General features: G+C 41.8%; 1 protein-coding gene across 1 annotated transcript; it reads right to left on the minus strand.

The window, feature by feature from the left end:
- Positions 1-1,545: 1,545 nt before the first annotated feature.
- On the minus strand, positions 1,546-23,395 carry OPRM1 (opioid receptor mu 1). The gene is made up of 4 exons (XM_074537709.1): positions 22,759-23,395; positions 8,802-9,154; positions 7,338-7,858; positions 1,546-2,276 (listed from the first exon to the last, which is right to left on the minus strand). The coding sequence occupies exons 1-4, from the start codon at positions 23,070-23,072 to the stop codon at positions 2,238-2,240; spliced, it is 1,227 nt and encodes a 408-aa protein (XP_074393810.1). The 5' UTR covers positions 23,073-23,395; the 3' UTR covers positions 1,546-2,237.
- Between the last annotated feature and the right edge of the window lie 794 nt (positions 23,396-24,189).

Here is a 24,189-nt window from a genome sequence, read left to right on the forward strand (position 1 = left end):
ACATTATTACTGCTAAACATATTTACAGTCAGGTTTCTCAATTTTTGGATTGCAGAAACAGAAAATGTCCTTAAAAATATTTGGCTATCTGCTGGCAAGTCACAGTATTTTGCCTGTGCTTCATGCAAAGTAAAGAAGAAATAATGGTTTCAATTAATTACGTAAATTTTGTGAAAGCTGAACTTTTGACTGCCCACAAAACTATGCTCTGAAGTTTACTTAAACACATTTTTGGTCTATCAGTTTAGACTTTCCAAATATTCATTCAATTTTTTAAAATTTTTTGATTGTTGTATGTGAGTATGTCAGACTACTCTGAATCAGGTAGAAATGATGTCATAGGATGTTACTGCATTTAAATCTAGTGAATTCTATGTTGATTTTGTTATTTAAATAATACTGCTGTGTGGTGCAAAACAAGGTATTGACTTCTTTTAAGTGCCTATCTTATGTTGTTTAAAAATTAGATGCAAAACCCCTTAGAATGGTGATGACTCTGGTTTAAACTTTAATGATGGCTATGAGGTGATACAGCTAAGCTAACACAAAATTAAACATAAATTCATACAACCACACAGTTGAATTTTCAACAGAAAGAGAAAAAAATTAAGGCACTTCTGTTATATCTAGCTTCATATTCTGCTGATATATAGGCTACATATTTAGCTGCAACACAGTGATGAAACTCAAATAATCCTTTAATTTACAACTTGCAAGGATTTGCTCTTCAGTCTTTATTATGCAGTCTATGGCAGAAACAAACAATTTCACATTATAACCTTATATTTACACAGACTTTAACAATGAAAATAAGAAATATATTTTGGCTGCAGAATGAAAAAAACAAACAAACAAAAAAAAAACCTGTTCCATATAGTTGTATTTCAGAATACACTTAAATTCATCAAAGTACAATTTTCCTCCAGTTAACTACTGATGATTTATTTACAGAGCAAGTAACAAACAATGTCTAGAAAATACCACTGAACCACAAGTTATCTACATGGATATTTCTAATCTTCATAATAGAAAACAGCTAAGAAGGCATTTGCTGCAGCACATTGTTTCTTCCTGAAATCTTAATGTGTTTTAGCAGCTAATACAAAATGCAGATGCAGACTGTATCATGTTAATTAGAAAAGCAAACATACTGTGGGTTTGGTAAAGAAAATGTACTGTCTATTTTAAAATTGGTTTTAAAATTTCTTTTTTAAAAAAGGTCTAATGCATTAACTGCTCCAAGTACTTCACATAAGGGCTGTTGTTTACTTACAAAGTGAAAATGCTGCTGACAGAGCAGCTGAAATTTGAGAAACTACTTGAAAGAGAAGACATCATCAGCCTGTGCAAGCTGTGACAGGCTTATAGCTGCATTTTTATTCCCAAAGAAATTTATGTTAACCTGTGCTACTTTGGGGATCATTTGACAATCAATAACAATGCAGAATACTTTCATTTACTCCTATCTTTTAGAAAAAGTGATAGCTCATTGTTTTGATTTTACTGTTTTTTTAATTTATGTGAAATAGAAGGAGAAGATGAAGCTTGGAGGCTTTTTTGGGGTTTTTTGTCTTGTTTTAGTTGTTTTGGTTTGCTTTTTTTGTTGGTTTTTTTTTTCTAAGGGATCACTGAAAAAAAATTTCCTTTGAAACTGCAAAACTTTCAACCCTTGCAAGAGAAGACCTCTTGAACTAAAAATGTGTTGCTCTACATGACCTCATGAGACTTCAGCACGTAAATAACCTGCACAGAAAACACCTCTATGAATAAATGTGAAGAGTAAATAGAGTGTACCCAACATTATTACAACTTCATATCCCATTATTTTCCATCCTCAAAAGCTCACCTTATTTTTCAAACTATGGTTGTCAAGCCTTTGAGTTTTTGTTTCCAACCTGTTTTAACACCACTGTAACTTACCAAGAGCATGTCATCAGGTTCTTACCGGCACAGTAGCTTTGTTTTAGACTAATGTAAGTGCTCCTGGTAAATAGGAATACTTTGAGCTCTGGATTCTGGAAAGGCCCCTGTATCTCCTGGCTCTGCTCGCTGTTACATTTCATGCTTCTGTTAAGTGCAATGCAGATGTGCTGCAGAAGCAATTTTTGACAGACTGGAAAAGCAGGCACTTTCCTCTGTGGTATTTTATTTTTTGAGGGAAAGCAAATCCTACATGTTCCCACTAGCACAATGAGGCAGTGGCAACTGCTCTGAGAGCCATGCAGCAGGAGACCCTGTCACGGCAGTGGAGTAGTTTCAGCTTCTTGAAGTTCCAACTGAAAGGAAAGAAATTGCAAATACAATGAACAATTGCTTGATATCTTCCCACCCACAAGTTTGTGTGTGTGTGTTTTTTTAGAATGAATTTATTTCTCATTTGCAGCTACTGTTCTGATGTATAAAGCTGAGCACATAGCCCAGAGTAAGGCAAGGCTATGCTTTTGTCTGAAGCAACAGAGGAAATGATCACAAAGAAACATTAGTAGGTCTGAAATTTGAATTAGAATGTACTTCATATCAAGCCATTTGTTCTCTTTCTAGGGTGGAACTCTCTATGAATTTCATGAGCACAGAAAAATTTCACTCCCTCTCTGTATTCTTTCTGTAGCTGTTACAGGGGAATTCATGCTTTAGTTGAATACATTCTGTGTTCATATCAGAACAATGTCTAACTTTTGAATTTTCAGTTATAGTCTAGTTTAAATTCTGTGTGAGGTGGGCTCACATCAGCAAACAAACCCAACAATCCCTCAGCCCTGCACGTCCACAGTCTCCAGGCTGAGTCCTACTTGCATGCAGGCACAGCAGCACTACAGATGTTTTCACCAAGTAAACCTGCTTGCTGCATGGCACATCCTGAAAGGCTGCAACCCCTTTTTGCTCGGCAAATTTTGTACAAGAACCTGCTGAGAGCTGAGTGGGACACACTGCAAAGCAAGGGTTTATGGAATGGTATAGACACAGATGGAGCCTGGAGATTCACAAAGAGCCCATATCAATGCATATCAGCTACAAAAGAAAGCCCAGTTTTAAGGATCTATTACAGATGTTTCATAGATGTCACTATCTCGCCAGAGATTCACCAGATGTCACTATCTTGCTTTTTAAGAAACCAGTACTTTAAAATTATTATTGAAATACAATATAATTCACAAAGGAGAAATATTAACTTTCTAAAAACACACAAGAAGGCCATTCTCTGTTAGTACAGATAGATGTGAATCTGCCGAGAAGCTGCCCAACTTTTTTCATGTTTCTGCAGCAGGAATCACCAGCATTCCCCACGTTTGTTCACAGTGGGTCGTATAGCGCAAGGAAAATTAAGAAGTAAGAAAACACTGATTTCGTTCATTTAGTCAAAGTGAAACTATCTTTCAATTTTTCCTTGTTTTAACTTAAAACATTTTCTTGAATCCAATATCCTTTTGATTTCTACATGTGGCTGCCAATCCAGGCAGTAAAGGTAAAGCTTTTAGGGCTGAGCCTTTTGTTGTTGAACATATCTGAGGCCTCATTTTCAGCATATGGGGAGGATTTACAGTTTCCATTAGGGCATTTAAACATATTTCAATAGTTGACAAAAAAGCATCAGAAGCTAAAATTGAAAAGAAGAGTTACACACTAAATTGTCCCAAAGATGTCCTATACATAATTTCCTTAATTGCTTGGATACATTCAGGTGAAGCTGTTATAAAAGAAGCTATAAAAATGGGTCACAAAGAAACTAATTACTGAAACAAATTAAATTTCTCAGATTTCTATAATTATTAATAATCCAGTTCCCTAATTATTTAGGATTTTTTGTTGTTAACACATAGATCCTAGCAAAAACTCAGTTTTCACGGAAAATAACTATCAATTGATTTTAAATTCAAAAAATTAACCCTTCTTTTAATCTCAGAGATAAATTGATGCAGAGATTCTATGAGCATCTGAAGTAAAAGCCATTTCAATACACTTGCCAAGATTTTGATATGAGTCAGTTAATGTCAACAACATCAAAAACCCTCAGCCATTTGCAAAAGCTTCTATTTGGGCTTCCATTCCCCTCCCCTGTCAATACTTGGTCATAGAGAAAAGTTCAAAGAAAGCAGTTTTGCTTTTCAAGCATTTTTCCCCCCAGGATCCCATCACTCCTTCTCCATGCAAATGCACTTATAAAATTGCATAAACCCTCCTGAAAACTATAAGCACTTAATCGAAACCTTTTTGGCAATGCCAAGGAGCCACAGAGTAGGCCCAAGGCCACTTTATTAACTCAGAATAATATGAATATTTATTATGTTTCCTGTTGGTGCTTCTGAACTGGTAGAAGACACTGTTGTTCCTTCCAACAACTTAAATACTTAAAAGTGTCAACTCTAAATGCTTTTAAATGCTTTAAGAGTGTTAGGCTGTATGTGATGGAGCCTTACAGCTCTCATTTAGCAGCAGAAAAGAATTTTTACTTGGCAAAAAAGCAACTTGTAGAACATCTGTTTCTTAGAAAATTGTATGAAATGTGCCAAGTAGTACACAGTCTTGCAATTAGAATTCATGCCAAATGCTCTCCAAGGCCTTGTCTACACAAGAAAGAGCTTGTCAGAATACCTCAATCAATAGGTACACAAACTTTCTTTCACAGAAAGCATTTACGTGTAAAAAGAATACCCTGTCTATAGAATTTACAGAATCTCACTGTCTGAGCAAATATTGGTTTGTCTGGGGGTTTATTTTCTTTTTTACTTTCTCAGAGCTAAAGCTTCATTCATTCTAGGGCCTTTTGTGTTTAATAATATAAAAATATTAGGTATTACATTTTTAGTTGCTATTCCAGAGAATCTGTTTAGTGTAGATTAGTTCAACAATCTTGTCTCTCATTCTGATAAAAGCAGACATCAAAAATGTCCCTAACAGCAATGTTTGCAGGAGAAAAAAAGATAAATTGACTTAATATTAAGCTTTGAACATGGCTTGCTGTGAATGTATTCCACACACATTGTGGAGAGTGAGAAAGATTGTACCAAACAGCTGCTGAGCTGAGCTGCAGGGAGAAGGCCCAGGTCAGCATTCAGGGAGCACATCTGGCATCAGCAGCTGCCAAAGCAAGGACTGCAGGGATGGTGGGGAGGAAATTGGAGTTGGCCACTTCTGAGTCTTTCAAACACCTGAACATGCAAAGTCCCATCCACCACCTATGAGTGCCTGAGCTACCAAGGGCTGGCTTCTTCTCCCTGGCTCTGGGGAAAAGTGATGGTTAGTTGCTAGCAACAGCTACCAAAGCAGTCAAACAATTTCTTCCAACTCTGCACACACCTTTTTTTCCATGCAGATTAGCTCTTTGCTTCAGTTTCCATCCTTACTGCCACACTTGGACCTCATTCCTTAGGTTTCTCTCTCTCCTCAACCTCCTTCCTCTCACCTCCCCTTCCCTTCAGCATCCTTCCCTTCCCTGCTCTTCACATATGCTTGATTTCTTCATAACTAATTTCATCACTATTCCCTGAAGAGAAAACAAACCCTAACCAGCAAAGAACCCAACTATAGGACCAGCTTCTTCCTTATTGCCACTCTCAAGATCACTTCACTTGCTTTCTCCATCCCTGCCCCAGCAGGCTGTCTCTCTTGGTGGTGTAGGCTGAAACATCTCTTGGGGAAACATCATCTTCTATTCTGTGCTCAGGCAAACAGGTTTTATTTCACTCAGCCTCTAGGCAGTACCTAGTACACACTAATCTTTTCTATGGGTAGAAGTTTAGAAGGCTACAGCTCTCCTAGAAGTAATATAAAGGTATACAACTAAATGTAGAAAATGGGTGCATACACACTGCACTCTTTAAAGCTGGAATTGTACCAGACAGAAATACAATCTTGCTGTCAGACACAAGCACAATATTGACTCCACTGAGGATTACAAATGCATTATTAACAGATGAATGTAGTAGTTTGCTACACCTAGTAAATACTACAATACATACATACATAGATATATATGCGCACCTATGCCAAGTTTGGCAGTTCTGCCTCACCACCAGACTGATTTCTGCAGCCGCTGATTTCACAGGCCGCAGTTTGGCATGGATGAGTCAGACACGGGTGAACAACACCAATTGTTGATGCTTAATAAAGCTTCTCGCTTTAGCCCTTCTCCCTTTAGACTTCCCTCCTCTTTTGTGGTGCAATTACTGTTTAGTCTCCTTGGAGATGGGAATTCTCTTATTTGGGCTATCTGGCAGCAGCTGAGTGTCAGGGAGGTGGCTGCTTTCACAAGAAGCCCCCGAGTTCTGCACCTGGAGGAGGCAGCCAGCTTGTGGCTGAAGTGGCAGCAGTGAGAAACTGTTGCATGGGCAACCTGAGTATATTGCTGAAAGGTGATACAGCAAGGAATGAACCAGGCTTATGCCTTTTGTTCTTATTTTTAAGGAATTACAGAGACAACTCGGACTTTGTTTAGTGCTTGCAATGTGCTTGAGTTACTTTCATGAATGTTAAGATTTGCTTTCCTGTTTTGCTGAGAGATGAAGCTTGGAAAATCTCAAGACTAAGCACAGGACCATGGATATTGAACATGTACAAAACAGCTTATTTGCAAACATGATGCAAAAATATGCTGAATAAAAAAACCACAAACAACTCTTGTCATCTGATGTGCCATAAAATCCCTACTTCTTAAAAGCTTTTTTACATGGAAAAGGTATTTTCTTGGTATACTTGAAATGGCAAAATGGCACATTAGTATTTAACATGTGTGTATATATTTTCATATTTATATATACATATATATACACATCTAACCCCACCTTATTCACCACATAATTATCTGACACAAGAACCACATGTAGACAAGCCTTGGTTTGCCTCTTGGCATGACTTTCAGGACAAACAAGGCCAGGTAGGCCTTCTTTGTATACATCAATCAAAGTGAATATGCACAGTTTTTTATTTTTTTATTCATTGTTGCAATGGGAGAAGATGAGAGATCTATATTCTGCCCCACTCCTGTCTCCATCAGCAGACAAGGAGTATGAACAGGAAAATCTGTTTTTCAACCTGTTGCAAACACCCTGCAAGTGAAACACTTTTTTTAATGTGCTTTGTACATGCATGCACGCTGAACCCAGTCACTCAAGGTACCCTTTAGAACCCTTGGCTTCTGAGCATCAAGCAAAGCAGAGAACAACTTAGCACCATGCAGGACTGGGGTCTCTGTGTATGCATACACCAGTTTCAAACATAACTTTGAAAGTGTTCAGACCTTCCAAAAGCTACAAATCAGTGTAAGTGGTAACTTCAGAGCACATGTCATCTCCAAGCGGGTGGCCTGGATCCAGAGATGACATCTCCACTGCTAGTCATACCTGGTGGTTAGTCCTATCCACAGTGTTGGCAGTGGAGGCATGGTCGCGAGTGTTTTGTCGGACTCGGGTGGAGTTTTGCTGCTCAATGGTTGAGGAGGTGGGGATGCAGAACTCTCTGAAACACCTTTTGAAATTCTCATCTAGAAACGCATAAAGGACCGGATTAAGGCAGCTATTTGTATACCCTAGAGCAATACAGAAGTGCCAGGAGACAGTCTGGAAAGTAGTTTCTGGGATGTTGACCAGGGCTTTAATGATAACGTAAATGTGGATGGGAGTCCAGCAGACAATGAACACTGCCACCACCACAAGAACCATCCTGGTGATTCTCCTCAGGTTCCTGTCCTTCTCTTTGGAGCCGGACAACATGCGGACGCTCTTCAGGCGTAAAATCATCAGCCCGTAACACACCGTAATGATCAGCACCGGCATGATGAAGGCAAAGATGAACACACAGATCTTCAGGAGGTTCTCCCAGTACCAAGCAGGGTGGGAGAATGTAAGGGTGCAGTCAATTGAGCCTGAGGAAAAGGAAAACAGCAGAGAAGAACATTCAGGTCAGCTTTTCATTTGCCTTTCTTTAATCCTTTCTTTAATTAAATATCATTGGAAAATATATGAAGACTTTACACCTAAGCAAATATGTAAAATGAAGCAATCTGTGACCTGTCATTTACACAAACATTGGTAGGATGGAGTGCATGAAGCTTGAGTTAGGAAAACAAAACCAAATTAACATGTTCTCTTTAGCACATTAAGGCTTGGAATTTAATGGATAATAAACAAGGAAAAGAATAGAATTGCCACATATGCTTAAGCTTTGACTGATTTTCACTTTCAGTATAAAACATGGTGAAAAGAAAGATTGTTAAGCCACCATACATATGCTGAGAATTTGGACATTTCAGGGCAATGGGGAAGAGAATGCCATGACACTTGGTAACTATGCACTGTGGAGGGTCTGGATTTATGCTGATGTGCTGCCACTGCCCCTTTATGGAAGGTCTTGGAGCACCAGTGGTCCAGAATGTGCTCTCTGCTCTGTATCATGTCCTGCCAGGCAGAGAGTAACATATCTATGACTGTCAGCTTCCCAGAGGGAGTATCCTGGGTAAAGCACAGGCTCCTGTGCTGAAGGGCAGTGCACAACTGCCCTACTGCAGAAGGCAGGCAGGCACAGATTGGCTTTTCCAAACACTGCAGTAACTGAGTGGGACAGCAAGACTTGCAAGAACCCACTGAAGGAGCTGGAGCTGCTTGTTGTAAAACACAGATCACATGCACTGCTTGCCCAGTCAACTACAGCCAGATGCAAAATTGCTGAAGGGGCTCATTTGCACTGATACTTGCTTTACACATGTTGGAGCTCAGAAGTTTAATTCAACACCTCTACAATACAGTGAAACAATGCAGAAAAGAGTTGAAATGTAGAGTATTCAATTTAGGAATGAAAGCCAGACTTACCATGCCTGTATTTGGTAGTCGCCATGAACATAACTGGCAGGCCAATGGCAGAGGAAAGAATCCAGTTGCAGACATTGACAATTTTGGCATTTCGGGGGGTGCGGAAATCGAGGGCCTTAACTGGGTGGCAAACAGCCACGTATCGATCCACACTCATGGTGCAGAGAGTGAAGATACTGGTGAACATATTGTAGTAGTCTATGGATATAACAATCTTACAGAGGATGGTACCGAATGGCCAGGTTCCCATCAAGTAATTCACGCTCTGGAATGGCAGAGTACTTGTTGCTAGGGCATCTGCCAATGCAAGATTGAAAATATAGATGTTGGTGGCAGTCTTCATTTTCGTGTATCTAGGAAAAAAGATTGGCAGAGCATGTGAATGACCACAACTGACATTGTTAAATAAAACCAAATCCAGTGCATCATCTATAAAAAGCTTCTGTAAAATAATGTGCTAGTTACTGTCAAAGATCACATTTCCTGCTTTTAAAGAAATGACCACACTATGATTCACCTCCATGTTGGCGGTTCAGTAAGACATCAGCTAAAGGGAGTAAGGAAAGAAAGATTAATTTAACTTGTGCAGAAGACATAGAAGAAACAATATTATAGATGCTAACAAATTGAGAAGATAAAAAAAAAAAGTATGTTTTCAGATCAGATACTGTACTACACGGATAGATTTTCTGTACCTGCTGTCATGCCAAATATCATAACTATGTTCTGTAGAAACAGAAAATTCATCTCTGGGTTGTGAAGTAGTAATGATATCATTCCAAATGCAGCATTTGAGACTCATTTTTTATGTGGATGATGTACTTTTGCAGTAGTACAAAAAAAGTTTCAATTTAAGTAATGTTCCTGGCCATGCTGCCCTGATCGCTGCTGAGGTTGCTGGGCCCTGTGGCTGCTTGGATTTTGGGGGGTCAGATGGCTTGCTCTTTTGATGAAACTTCCTTCCATTTCTGCAAAACTAATAAGAAGAGTGTTTGATCAAATATTTTACAATTTATAGAGTGCTTTTCAAGAGGAATTTCAAAAGACTTGTCGGGGAACCTGCTAGGGAAAGCAAAATGTAAAATACATAATTTTGTGGGTTTTATCTCTCTGAGTTAGATTGCTTCAGAACATGAGTCAGTGGCAAAAAGTCCCAATGAAAGGATTGTGTAGTGAATGTGCATTTGGAACTTTTCTTTGGTGGACTGTGCAGAATGCAGACTTCATGTTGAATGGACCTAGAAAGCTTTTATGATGAACATTTGAAGTCACTGATGCTAGATTTGTTCTCTCATTTTTAGCACTGAGCATGAGAAGGCAGTAACAATCCTAATTTTAATTTAGGGTGGCTTTTAAAACAGATTTTCAAGAAGATACAAACGCTATCTTGACTGCTGCCTTGAGAAAGTATGATCTTAATATGATACGTTCAAGCTGTAAATAAACTCCATATTCTGAAAGACCCATAAAAACTTTCCTTACTCCATTTATATAACAAGTTTGTAACTAACATTGGAGGAGGTAGATGCTGCAAGCATCTACAACTCTCTCTTTTGGAAATTGGGGAATATGTATAGGATTGCAGTGTGGGAGAGGTACACAATAAAAGCTACAGCTCTAAAAACTGTTTGGAAGTAGAAGAAAATATTTCTCTGGCAATTTACTGGAGAGTCTTCCAGATGAGAATGAAAGCAGCAACATTTATATTCTGCTTTTAATATTATCCAGTACTGAGCTCTGTGGTTTACCAAAATGGATATCTCTCCAAAGGTCTGAGATATCCAGGAATAGCTGAAGGTTTGTCCAGAGCTGACCTGAAGGTTTGGTTGTGTTGTGAGCAGACATATCCAGCTGGCTCCCACCTGATCTGCTCAGCTGGGACAGCGACAGAGGGGCAGTGGCTCTCAAAGGTGAGAGGGTTCTGTGCCCTCACCTGGGCTGCTGAGCCCTGCTCAGACCTCGGATGATTGCCTGCCCTCTTCACAGCTGGACAAGAAAGCCCACTTGGGAATGCTGCTCAGTGCTGCTGCCATCACACGTGATCCTGGGACAGGTCTGTCTGCAGAGTGCATTGGTCATAATGCGCTTAGGTAATAATGATAATGCTTTGTCAGCAGTAATTAAAGCCATTATGATTGAAAAGGAATGCTTGATGTAGCAAAAAAGCCCAAACCATCAACCAATATGTAAATGACTTTCAGGGTAGCATGACAGAGGATGGACAGAAAAACACTCTGAATAAATAGAATAAAGTTTCTTCACTGGGCATGGGGCTTATCCCACTTAAAAGCTACATATTTTCCAGTTTTGCAATCTAATTTTCATTGCCAGTTTAAGTTTAAAAGTTCTTGGACTTGCTTTGTTTAATGGCCTCTATAGACCATTACTGAAGGGTTTTGCTTGATGTACTCAGTAATCTTTGTACCTCTAATCATGCTGTTCTTACAATGAATAGAAGCAGAGCTCTTACGGTGATAGAAAGTATTTACCTCCACCTGCTGCCTAATCAACAAAAGCCTATTGAAATTTACAATATTCTTTTCAGTGAATTCTATGGGCATTTCTCGGTATGAAATATTTAAAGATTTTATAAGGGGCTTATTTCTGCAAGGTACATTTTGCAAAACATGTATTTTTCTAAATTAGTAGATTATCAGTGTTCCCAGGATTATTTTTTTGGCATGAACAAATAAATACCAAAGCACTTGATTAAACATAATTTTAACAGCATGAAAAGCAACAGTCAGTCAAAATGCAGCTTTTCAAAGTCTTGAACTTAGCTGCTATTATACTTTTTGCTAAGGTATCAGTCTACCTATTTGAACAAGCAGAACAAATACTTCCATTATCCAGACACAGATGGTTATGTGATTCTACTTCTACAGTTGAGATGGACTTAGTAATACCAAAATTTATAAATGCAATCTTTAAAGATACTGCTTTCACACTTTCATTCAAAATTACTATAGAATCTAAAACTTAACAGACACGTAGAGAAAAAAAATGTTAATTGCGAACTCATAAAAATCTGAATGCTGGTATTTGGATTACATTGAAATTTCAGCATCTAAAACATCAAGTCTGTTAAATTCTGCGCAAAAAAGTGCAAGGTTGCAAGTGAAGACAGAAGTTAGTTTTGGGTGGCCTTACTTTTACTTTACAACTCTGCAAGGAAAAAACTAATAGAATGTGATGAACTGGGGGCTTTTTGTGAATATTTAGTGCAATACTGCTCTTGGTATATATCCAAATTAATTATGCTTATTATAACACTGGCATCTACTAGTATAACCCCATCTAATTCCTCAGTGCAGGGTTTGTATCATAAAATATCTGTTCAAAAACTGTTGTTTTGCTGCTAATAGTAGATGATAAATCAGGTTTACAACAGTAAGAATACACTTTATGTCTGTCTAATCTTTTAGGGAAAGCTCAGCCTTGTCTTTATCTTCAATCCTCCAGCTTTAAAGTAGACTTCAAGTTTGAAGACCTGAGATTTGCCTGGAATAAGTAAAAGCAGTGGAGAAAAGAGTGAGAATTCAGCTCAGATAGTCACCATGTTCCTAGCATTCAAGGATTAATAGAAAGCCTTGAAATGGATCCCTCAGCTGTCTGCCCACAGGTCACTTGTAGTTTGTAAACCAAATAAAACTTTCACCAGGTTAATCTTTAGCAGATTAACCTCAGAGAGACTCCATCTCCCAAGGGTAACAGCACCTTCCCTTCCACTTCTTGTGCAACAGGAGAGATGTGAGCATGTTTGTGACTCTTATTTAAGCCTCACAGAGTTTTTATAGTGCTATTGTGGTCTATACAACTGATGTAGTCTTGTCCCTACTGCTCCCTAGTCAAGTGGTTTACATCCATGTGGATTGTTGAGACATCCTCTCCTCTGCCCTTCTGGATCAGATCAGCTTTACAGCATCCTTGGACCACTGGGCTGGTGCAAAGAAGCTAGAGAGGTTCACATTTAGTTCAGTGTAATACAGAGTATTATTATTATTATTATTATTGTTATTGTTATTGTTATTATTGATAACAAGACCACCAGCAACAAAAATAATAATGATAAATTATTATTATATTGTTATAATAATTATTATTAATGACAATGATGCAGCTCAGAATAATACATAACATTACAAATTAATTTGAAGAATTTCCTCTCTGAATAACATCAATGAGGAGGAAAGCAGAAAGTCTTTTGCACTTAGGAAATGGAATGGGCTGGTCGATGACAGACTGGTAATAATTACTTTCAGCAGCACAAAGGCATGCAAGGTTTTGCCTACAGAATGCTAATTTGGAGACAAAGACTACTTCAAGATCTGTGTTGAAGTTCAGCACAAAATACATGAAAAACTGGACAAAATCACTGGAGATTCACTGCAGAAAGCAATCACTCTCAAAAAAGGTTTGGCTGCTGAAAGAAACAACAGCCAACTGTTAGGACTTGCATACAGACAACCTGACATAACTCTTCCTGATGCTGGAGATTAGGTTAGCATTTCAAATTCATGTTCTTCTTGCATAAATGACTTGTTAAACAAATGAAGAATCATTATGTGCATACATTAGATTAGCTGAGGTTGCCTTGGGTGGCAAGATTAAAAATATGTGAAGTATGCCTAGTTGAATCAATTTAATTTTTTTTTCCCCCATGACTGTTCTGGTGCACCTTGTATAATGCAACTCAAAAACAGTAGGAAAAGGGGATTTTTGGCATGTTTTCTTGAGATATCAGGTACTTTAAATTTTTCTTGAGCCCTTAAAGCTTTGAACAAAGTCATGACCTACTCAAGGTGGTCTGTAAAAACCTGAAAATTTTTTCTGTCTGCCAATCCAGTTTTAATATTTAACACTGAAATGAAGTCTCTCAAGCCACATTCTGGAAAGTACCTTTGAGCTAAAGGGTCTCAAAAGGAACTTTACTGACGTCCATCTATTTTATTATCCTTTTCTTCCCACAGTAATGGGTCTCCATAGAGGGAAAGACCCATACTATATCTCAGCCACAGCTAAGACGTGTGCTGTGGCAGGCTGTAACCTATTAAAAGTTTTGAAGTTATAAATATTCTGGATAGGTCTAACCTTCCTGTCTGTAAGCACATGATTTAATTACCTTGAAAACTTAAGTCTTTGATTTTTCTATTAATGGGTACTTCGGAATGCTTTTTCCTTATGCCATTTAATTTCATCTCTGGCTATAAGCACCATAAATTTGTGCACAACCCTGATAGGTTATTAGGCAGTAAGGCCACCCAGATTGGAAGTGCCATCATGTGGTTAACAACCTCTGCATCCTTTTGATGAATATTCTACTAAGAGATCTTATACAAGGCTGCAATTTAAACACAGTAAGCCCTGAGTGAACCAAACCAACAACAAATTGAAAAACGAAACAAAGCCTTAAGAAGGTATAATAGAGGTGAAAGCGTTCACACTTGGTTGCAATGAAATTGGGCAATTTGCACCACATTCACTTACTTCCTGCACCCATTCTGAGTTTGGGGGTAAAGGCTGAAATGGGGGAGTGAGGAAGCTTTTGCTGCCTTTAAGAGAGACAGAAGCAGTTGCTGTTCCCTCCTGCTAAAGTCTTGCATCCTGACTCCCAGCACAGTGCTACCTATTCACTGCTGTGACCTGTCATGGTGGTTTAATTAGAGATGAAAAATACTAGGCATCACTTAGGTGTCAAGGCATGACATCCTGAGGGAGTGCAGCAGATCTAAGATCAAAGAGTTGTTTGACATACTCAGTCAAACTTCACACACATTGTTCTAGAGCAGCTTTCTCTCCTTCCTTCACTCACTGGCAAGGGCTGTCCATTTTCTGACGGAGTCTGGGCATGTACAGGGTCAGTGTGGGCCTGAGCACAGGGCAGGGAACTGCTGCACTGTAGCTGCTTCGGTTGCTATCTCTTTTCTCCCTGGAAATTTGTTTTCCCACTGCTTTGTCACTTTATTCTAATCCATGGTACAACCGGGATTTGGCCAGAATGACACCAAAATTTACTTCCCACGGGTTACCTTGTTGGCATCTCTGACTTCCCACCCAGCTTATCCCTTCTTCGCATCAGGACAGTGCCAAGGCAGGTGCAGATCCAGCAGCATTTGCTTACATGATGCAGGAGAAGCAAGCAGATCACATCACCTCCTGGGAAGTAGCACCAACTCATTTTTCTGGTACTCAGAACCCATCAGGAATTTATCTCATACCTCAGCTTTGGGAGAGGGTGAGCTAAACAAGAGCCTTTTTGACAGAGTCACCTTTAGTCTTCAGTGTCAGTCTTTTGGGAAATGATGTGGAGTTGTGAGGGCATCTGACTCATCCCGTTTTTCTGTGATGGACTTTGGACTAAAAATGACTTGCTCCTGTCTTTGTGGCTCTTCCCAATCTTATTTTTTTGGCTACTGAAAGGCATAACATAGGAGTTTTCTTTCTGCTATTTAGTTCAGGCCAGTGAGTTTAGTCCCTACACGGAGAAAATAAAACAAACTTTCCCCAGACATCATAAAAAGCTACTTAATGATAAAAAACAAATGACAGTAATAAGTATGCTTCAGCGCCCAAACAAATAAGTATGCTTCATCTGCTGGTACACTTCCTTCCCTTCCAGCCTAGTTCAACAGGGGGAAAATTACCTGCCAATTATTTCAGAACTTAATCTGGCCTGTTTGTTAAACCACTTTTATTTGAGTCTCTGTTTGCCTGGGGCTGAGGCATATATGGGTCTCCAATAAAGGTCATTGCTTTCATGGTTATTGTGTAACATATCTCTCTGAAATAAATCAATGGTGCTAAAAAGGCTAACTTCAATATATTTCCATTATCCAGCAGCAGGTGCTTATTGTTGAAGCTTTTGCTTTGCTAGGAAGACATATAAAGGGAAAACTGTCAGTATATTCAATTTGACTTTTTCCCCTCTGCCTTCAGGGAAGTGTGATTGAGAGTAAAACTGCTGACTACACCTCTGATAACAGATAATGTGGTGACATTTTCCTAGAGGGAACAAGTTATCAGCTACTTTGTCTGGTTTCCAGGTGCTGGTACCTTACTCCTGATCTGTCGATTGATCACCTGAGATAGGGACTGTACATGAAATATCCCTGGGCAGCAGGGGAGCTGGCAGGGAAGCCTTTGAAGACAGTTTTATTTAATGCTAGTAGATGTGAGATCCCTACAGGTGTGCTAGGCAGCAGCAGGTAAGCAATGCCACTGGTCAGAGGGCAGCAGGGAGGTGGCACGGGCTGGAGGCCAGGCCATACACACCCTGGACAGACCAAAGAACACCAGGTATACAAGGTATGGCCTCGTGCATGCAGGAGATTGGGATCTTCTGGTGAAGCTGTGGAGTGTGATCTGTAAAGGAGCAACAGAGGTGAGACAAAGGAATTAGAGAGAATAAATATGGAGGAAGGCTTGCCTGTGATGTGGGGAGAAGGGGAAAGCAGGCAATGGTGGAAGCTGGCATGAGAGGAAGAAGGAGCACAGCTACGTGTTACGTGAGAAGACCAAATCAAAAGTACTGGAAATCATGGACTCGGTCTCTACATGACAAGGATGAGATTGTGTCTGAAACTGTGGCTCTGAGGGAATTACAAACACCACAACCTTATGAGAGTGATTTGGGTAATTGGCTCCTTAGATGATTTTTCTATAGGGGCAGCACATCCCAGGGCTGAAGATTAGCACTGTGACAAGTGCTGCTCCCTGCCCCCCTTAAAATAGAGACTTCACTCAGTTGGAACTGTTCCACACAACACAAACAGGAGGAGATGTTCCATTTTACACAAACATTTTTGTTCTGAAGTTTTATTCTTGATCTGAGATACCAGATCTTATAGCTGATAATTGAACACTTCTCAGTAAGAAGGTGGAAAAAATTTATTTCATGTCCTTCACAGTTATTTGATTAGCTATGGTGCATCGTCATCCCTATCTTTTTTCATCATGTAAATTCAAAGGAAAATATAAATAAAATTTAGAAGTGTTTAACATTAAATGAATGAATGAGAATGCTTATCACAGCTTGCCTAAGCTGTGGAACTCCTTGATAGTGAACATCATTAAAAGCTCACTTCCAAAAACGACTAGAGGTCTTTGAAAGATAATTATAATATTCCCATTTTCAACACCATAAACCCAAACTGCATGACATAAACCAAAGAAGACACAGATGGTTATAGAAAGAGCTTTCTTTGAGATTATCTTGAGCACAACAATTCAGAAAATAGTTGCTTTTGGATTTTTAAAAAATATAGTTACAGGAGTGGATTTGTATTTTGAAGAGACTTATCAAGCATTGAAAATTTGTTTTCACTTAGAATCATAACGAAAATAAATAATTTTTTGAAAATGTCTGTTAATGAAGATCTCTACAGCAACCATCTTAGAACACCTAAGCTTAAAAATAACCAAACTGAAATCCATAAAAATGCTTCACATGTTTGTTCTGAAGCAATTTTGTTTAGTAGTGGCAGTCTTTGTGACCTTCTTCCAATCTTATTTTTGATCCTCATTTTTTTGGGGAATATTGCATGTTAGAAATGTCCACAAAAAGCTACTGAATAAATGCTGATGCAAACTGCATCTCAGAAAATCTCTGCAGTCTAAAAGTCTATTAGAAGGATACTCACACAGTTTTGCCCCTATTTTTTTTCCACTCTGACTAAACACCAGCTGCTGGCTATGGCTAGAAAAGAGGCTAGTGAGTTAAATTATGATTCTGTGACATTTGGACTTGCACCATGCTATGTTTGGTAATTTTGTAAATATGTCACCTTTTGATTTAGAAAAGTTATAAAAGCTTATCCACAGTGTTCAGCAAAAGTTATGCTCTATGGTTTGGGAAAACACTGTAAATTAAAATGAAATAAAGCAGTACTTCAGGATTATGTTAGCTACATAGCTCATTAGTCATTAGCTTGCTAGTAATTATGTAATGTAAGTAATATGTGCACACAGTATTTTCTACCCCTACTGAAGCCTTGAAAATTGGTAACTTTTGATTATTTTTATAAAGAAATAAAAAAAAAAAAAAAGAGGAAGCGTTTAACACTACTTTTTCATGGGAGCCATTACCACAATGTCACTCCAGGAAAAGTACGATGGGATCAAACAGCTTTTTACAGGCAAATGGAGTGAGAGGGGTTGTTTCCTGCCCAGCACTGCCTGGCAGGCACTAGCAGAGCCAGAGGCTCCGTGCACCTGGGCCAGGCACACTGTCCTGTGTGCAGGGGTTCACTGGGACTGGGGCCAGGCACAGGCTCTGGGGATGAGTCTGGGGCTGCAGAGCTCTCACTCATCCCTCAGGCGTCTCTGCTTCCTCACTGAGATGGGTGCTACTGCCAGGCTGCAGCCTCATGTATTTTTGGTCAAATTTTCATCATGTCTGTAAAAACATAATTAAAAAAAAAACCATAAAGATATACATTCCATTTTATGTGTCTGCTTTCCTTCATCTTGGGGGAGGGAGTGGAGCTGCGTGCTAGTTAAACATTTACCCACTAGCAAAGCTTGGTAAACTCTGTCACAAACAGTATGCAAACAGGGACACCTGCCTTTCTGTAAGGCGGGATGCTGAGGGTCACCCCCTTGCTGTGCTGCTGATTTAATTCAGCTCCTCTGCTGCTCCTGCCCAAGAGTGCTCCCTCAGTTGTGTCCCCAGGTCTCCTCTGGCTGGTGCTGTGAGATGTATTAATTCATAATTGACATGACTGGATAAGGCTGCTGAGGCTTTCAGCTCTTAGCATGGGGGCAGAATCTTTGCAGTCAGTGGAAGAGGCAGGACACCCACACAAGCAATGCTGTGCAAATGCAGAGAGGTTCACGAGGCTGTGGACAGGAAAGAAAAGAAGGAATTTTATGCACTTCTTGGTTACTAAGCTCCCTGATCTGTGCTGCTACAAAGGATGCTGAAGGTCACCTTACATACAACATCCATGACACCATGTCACCTTGCAAAGAACATATTTTTTAGAAACACTTGTTTTGCTTCACTCACTTTCAAGCTTGAGATAATTTCCAGATTTTTTTTTTCTCTAAAAGGAGTCCACATGTCTGTGCACATGTGTGAGAATATTTATTTTTCTGGTGGTATCAATTATTTCTACAACTGAAATTTAAACTCTGCCTGTTCTACTTAATAAAATGGTTTTTCTGAATTGTGAGTGAACTCAGCTGAACCAGAGTTTTCAGTGCTGCACAGTCTTTCCAGATTAGATGATGCTTCAGCCACAGCTCTTTTTTTCCAAAACACTATTAAGAGGCTGTTTTGAGACACACAGATTTCTCTTAATTTCAGAGAGAGTATTTCTTCAACTTCTTTCCCTGTTTGCCTTTTTTTTTTCCTTAAAGCAGTATCATAATTTACTCAATGAAAAAAGAGATTTCCTTCCTGTACAAAGGATTGCAGAGAATCTGAGACCTGTTTGTTTATGGTATGTGAAAAATTTATAGCAAAACAACTGAGGAATAATTCTGAAATAGAGTGACTTCAGTGGCTGTTGGTGGAATTACATTTCTCCCAGAGCATTTGGACTGAGGAGGACTGGGGCCTCTGTGAGCTATTCCTCTCTTCCAGACCTGCAGTGCTTAAGATTTTCATCTAGGCTCTATTGCAGCTTTCTTGCCTTAATCACCAGGCATATTGTTATTTCTGCTCTAATTGTGAGACTAATATCCCACCAACTCAATGAAAAAGCTGGAAAAGCCTTGGGATTACTGTGTAAACTAATTCAATGCCACATGATACTAATTGCACACTGTCTTCTTGTACTCCACAGCAGGTAGAAGTAGCATTTGCTGTTGATATAGCCATAATGTCATTGTATTCATATAAGTAATTTCCACTTGCACAAAGCACATGAGGAAAACAGATGATAAAAATTATCTATAGATTTTTTCAGATTACAGGAAATTCATGGCTAGCAATAAAACCTATTAAACTAGTACTGCTGTCATTTGAAGGCATATTTTGGTACTTGAGAAAGGGAACACTTCAGTGATAGTAACAGGAGGTTAAGCCTCACATACTACATATAAAACATCTAAATATTAATTCAAGGATAAAAGCATTCAGCTGAATAGGAAGCATCTGGAAGGATGAGGAGAGTGGATGAGAATACATTAATTATTATGTAATGTGTATAAATTGGAAATCTTGGAATGCATTTGGTCAGTCTGGTTTGCAGGAAGAGCCTTCTTTTCACATCGATAATCATAATACATTTCTAACCCCTCCTTGGACATATCTGCTTTCTGACCTCTGTCTGTCCCAGCAGAGATAGCTGGGTGGCATTGTCTATGATAATGATAGTTCCCTGCCAGGCCAGCACTCGCACAACTCTGGCTCCAAACCCCTGGATTTGCCTCATGTGGAAAAATTTTAAGAGTAATAATGTTTATAAGAATGACATAATTATTTTAAAACTATTTCCAAAGAAACCAAGCACAAGATGACAGCATGCAGTATACTTGATCTGAAGTCACTGTTGCTTTCACTGGGGCTGGACTCTGAAAGGTGGGTAGGACAGTTTCAAACATCTAAGCACCTATCTCCCAACTCATAGTACCTTCAAGACAAACTAGGTACCAATATTACTCAAAAATCTTATTTTTTAGTAGCCTCAATTCCTCTCACAATTAATTAGAAGTTCAATGTTTTGTTCTTCCTGAGCAGGCATGATGGGAGAAGAAAATAAAGAAGGGGAGTTTTATGTGATGGCAAATTCAATCCAGTGAAACTTTGGCCTCTTACATGTAGTTGGATGCAGGGAGGCATGAATGTGAGCACATTTCATCATATTCCATGATCTGAAACACTTTCAAGCTAGTATAGCTTGCAGCAGGAACTAAATCACTAAGTTCCCTCTTGCTGGCCAGATACACTACACGTGCAGAGAAGCACAGAAAGGGAATGTATTTTTATGCTGCTTAAGTCACAGATGCTATTCAGCCATTAGCATATAAAGTCCTTGTCATCCCAATTGCTAAACAGCTGTGGTGCTAACTGGGAAGCAATTCTGGCATACCAAAAGCTGTTCTTGCACATGAGATGTGGGGTTTGCCCTAAATTCCTGATGGTTTTGGACAAGCCACTTAATTTGTGTTTTCTTCTGTAAAATGAAAATATATATTTGCTTTCTCCGATTGCTTCTGGCTTTTGTTTGTAAGCTGCCATCTAAGGGAAAGATGCTTTCATTAGATAGGAATCTAAATACAAGGGCCTCATTAGATTTGTCTTTGTGGTGCAAGTGTAATTCAATTAATTACTGTAAGAAATATGAACCTAGTAAGGGTTATGCCCAGGATAATAAATACATAATTCCAGGGACAAGCTGCAGCATATTTCTCTGCTGACAGTTATCCTGTCTCTGTTACACTGCACATCTGCTTTTCCTCCCAGAGGAATGCATTCAACACTGCCACGGTGATTGCAGTCGTGCCCCCACTCAGAAGCCTTTCTGCAGATGTATCCTTACACAGACAGCTTGAGTTTCAGACTGACCAAAACCACAAGACAGAAGACAATCTCCCCAGCTCTGTGCATGCAGCCTCTAAAGCACAGTTAAACCACAAGGCTTCTGAACCGCTCTAGTCTGAACCACTGACGGGTATCACTTGTGTTCCCGCTGGGTCTACCAGATGCACAGGCTTTACAGTGACATCCCTAACACGTGTCGCATCCTCCGTCCTGCTGCAACACCCCACGGTGACCGCGACCCTCACCCTCGGCTTTCCACAGCTGGCGCTGCTTGCAATGCATCCATACACCCCAAAGCCGCCCGCGGCCGCAGGTTTGCCAGGGATGCCAGGAGACAGCCCCGGCTCCTGCGGCCCCGAATCCTCGGGGAGCGCGGAGCTCAGAGGGAGAACGGACGCTACAGACGGCGGGGGGGAAATGGAAGTGATGGGGATGCCTCCATAGGAACGGAGCGCGCCCCGGGGCCACTCCTATCTCCCCCCTTAAAAGCGCCCGCTGGGCTCTCCAGGGCTCAATGGATGCTTGGTTTGGGAACGACGAGCAGCCACGAAGGGAGATGAGCTCGGTCGGCCCGTCCTGTCGCGTCCCGCCGCCGGCCCGCGGCTCCCGGGAGGTGGCAGTGTTCCCCCACGGAAGCCACCTAGCCACCTGCCCAGCTCCGGGCCGGCACGGGAGCCTCTCTCATCTCCCGCTCACTCGTTTTCCGCTCATTTACGGGCAATGGATTTATCGCGCGTGATCTGATCTGTAACGGCCCCACTGGGGGCTTTTTCTCTTGCGGGCGAGAAAGTTGCGAAGTGCCGCAGCACAGCCGGAACGCCGGGATTACAGAAAGCGTTCGCGATTACGGCATACGTATTTTATACACGTGTATACGCATGTATGCCTATAAACATATATAAATGTATTTCAGTATACACATATAGATCTAGACATGAGGCAGAGGATCTCCAAACACGGCCACAGAGAACCAGCGCCATTTACATTTTGTTCGCGCATTTGGGAGAGCTGGGTGGAAAGACAGGTGGATGCGTACCGGCTATCCGTTACCACCCCGTATCCGTGCACCAGCCCGTGCCCATACACGCTCACAGGCAGTGGCTACAGTCCCTTTAAATCCTCGCTCCTTAGGGGACAAGTCCGGGATGCAGGCCCCGTCTGACAGAACCGCTCGCAGGCTCCTTAGAACATCCTCGGACGCGCAGCGGTTTCTGACGGACCGGCCGCCTCTCACTGTTCCACCGCAAGTTTCTCTTCCCCCATCACCCGCTCCGTTTCTTTATCAAAAGCCTCCTTCCCTTTCCCTTTCTTGCGCCCGTCCGCAACCCCAGTGCACTCTCTGCGCGCTGCCCGGCGGAGGGGGCCGCAGCATCCCTGCCGGGACACCGTCCCGCATCCCGGCTCCGGGCGCGGGGTTCCGCCCCGACGGCAGCGGCCGTGGGCTGCGGGGCGGGGCAGGACGGCACTCACCTGACGATGACATACATGACCAAGAAGTTGCCGAAGAGCCCCACGACGCAGACCACGGAGTAGAGGGCCATGATGGCGATGGCGGTGACCACGGAGGGGCCGCCGCCCGCGGGCGCGCAGGGCCCGCCGCCGCCCGCGCTGCCATTGCCATTGCCGCCGCAGGGCTCGGAGCGGTTCCAGCCCAGCGCCGCCGAGGCGTTGCCCCAGGCCGGGCAGGGCGGGCGGCAGGCGGAGGCGTTGGCGGCGAGCGGGACCTCCAGGGCTCCGGCGAGGAGCGGCGCGGACCCGTTTCCCAGCAGGTAGGCGACAGCCATGGCTGTCTGACAGCCACGGCCTCAGCGCGTTGCCCCGCTCGCTGCCCGCGCCCCAGGGACGCCCGGCGCGCCGCGCTGCTGCTGCTGCTGTCGCGGTCTCGGCCCGGCGACGGCACCCGCCCGCCCCGACGGCGCGCCCCGCCGCTGGCTGCGGGCACATGTGCGCGGCGGGCTGGGCGGGCCGGGAGGAGGGGCCGTGTCCGCAGGAGCGGCGGGAGCCGCCTCCCGCACCCGCTGCCCGCCGCCCGCCGCCGCTCCTCCCCGGCCCGCGGGACGCGGTGGCGGCCGCCCCCAGCGGCGAGAGGGGCGCACCTGCGGGGGGCAGCGGGCGGCGCGCCGGAGGTGTTCGCCTCCCCTGCGGGGAGCACTTGGAGGCAAAGCGCTTAAAGTGTTCCTTTGCCCAGCGCCACAGGCATCGGTGGCAAACGTCGGAAAGAGAGAAGCGGGGGAAACTGACTTGGCGAGATAAAGGCCGGTGCAGAGAGAGGAGATCAGTGATTATCGGCTTGGCAAAACGATGTCCTCAGTGATTATAGAGATAACAGAACCTTGTTAAAAGGTGACGAACTTTGCGGCAACACTTCGGAGGCGGTGGTTGTGAACAGAATTATCCTTTAGAATTTACTCGGATCTCAAGGATCCTTAGGATTTTCAGAGAACCTTCTGTTCAGAGCTCCAAGAATGTTCTCCCCCAGTGTTGGTGTGATTGTTATCAGATGTGATAACACAGATAAGAACGACATCGAAACCGTTCTCGAGCCGTACGCTCATTGTTACTGGGTGCTTAATTTGCGCACCGTTTGTTTTCACCGGCACCTTGCCCTGATCACTTGTTCCAAATGAGTACCGAAGTGCAGGACTGCCTGATGGCTGATTATTAGGACTTAGCTCATTTACTGTCTCACTAATGAAATCAGAAGAGATCCCTGGTAAGGCAGAAAAAAAATAATCTCCTGGTGAACAGGAAGGTGACAGAGTAGCAGTGATTGCTCCCGCTGCCTCATCATGGATGCGCACTTGTTCTGCTCACCCTGTGCAGAGCAGCTCCCGCTATTTCAAGAGTGGTAATGAAAAAAGTGGAGAAGAAGCAAGTAGCAGCCTAGGAGAAAGATGCAGA

This window comes from Zonotrichia albicollis, chromosome 3, assembly GCF_047830755.1.
Source record: "Zonotrichia albicollis isolate bZonAlb1 chromosome 3, bZonAlb1.hap1, whole genome shotgun sequence".
Taxonomy (NCBI): Eukaryota; Metazoa; Chordata; class Aves; order Passeriformes; family Passerellidae; genus Zonotrichia; species Zonotrichia albicollis.

What these genes read in the sequence shown, in the direction of transcription:
- OPRM1 (XM_074537709.1), bottom strand. Translation starts at nt 23,072, where the DNA reads ATGGCTGTCGCCTACCTGCTGGGAAACGGGTCCGCGCCGCTCCTCGCC. An exon ending in GACTACCAAATACAGGCATG is followed by an intron (nt 7,859 to 8,801) that starts GTAAGTCTGGCT and finishes CCTTTTCCTCAG; the next exon opens with GCTCAATTGACTGCACCCTT. An exon ending in TGGATAGGACTAACCACCAG is followed by an intron (nt 2,277 to 7,337) that starts GTATGACTAGCA and finishes CTTTCCTTTCAG; the next exon opens with TTGGAACTTCAAGAAGCTGA.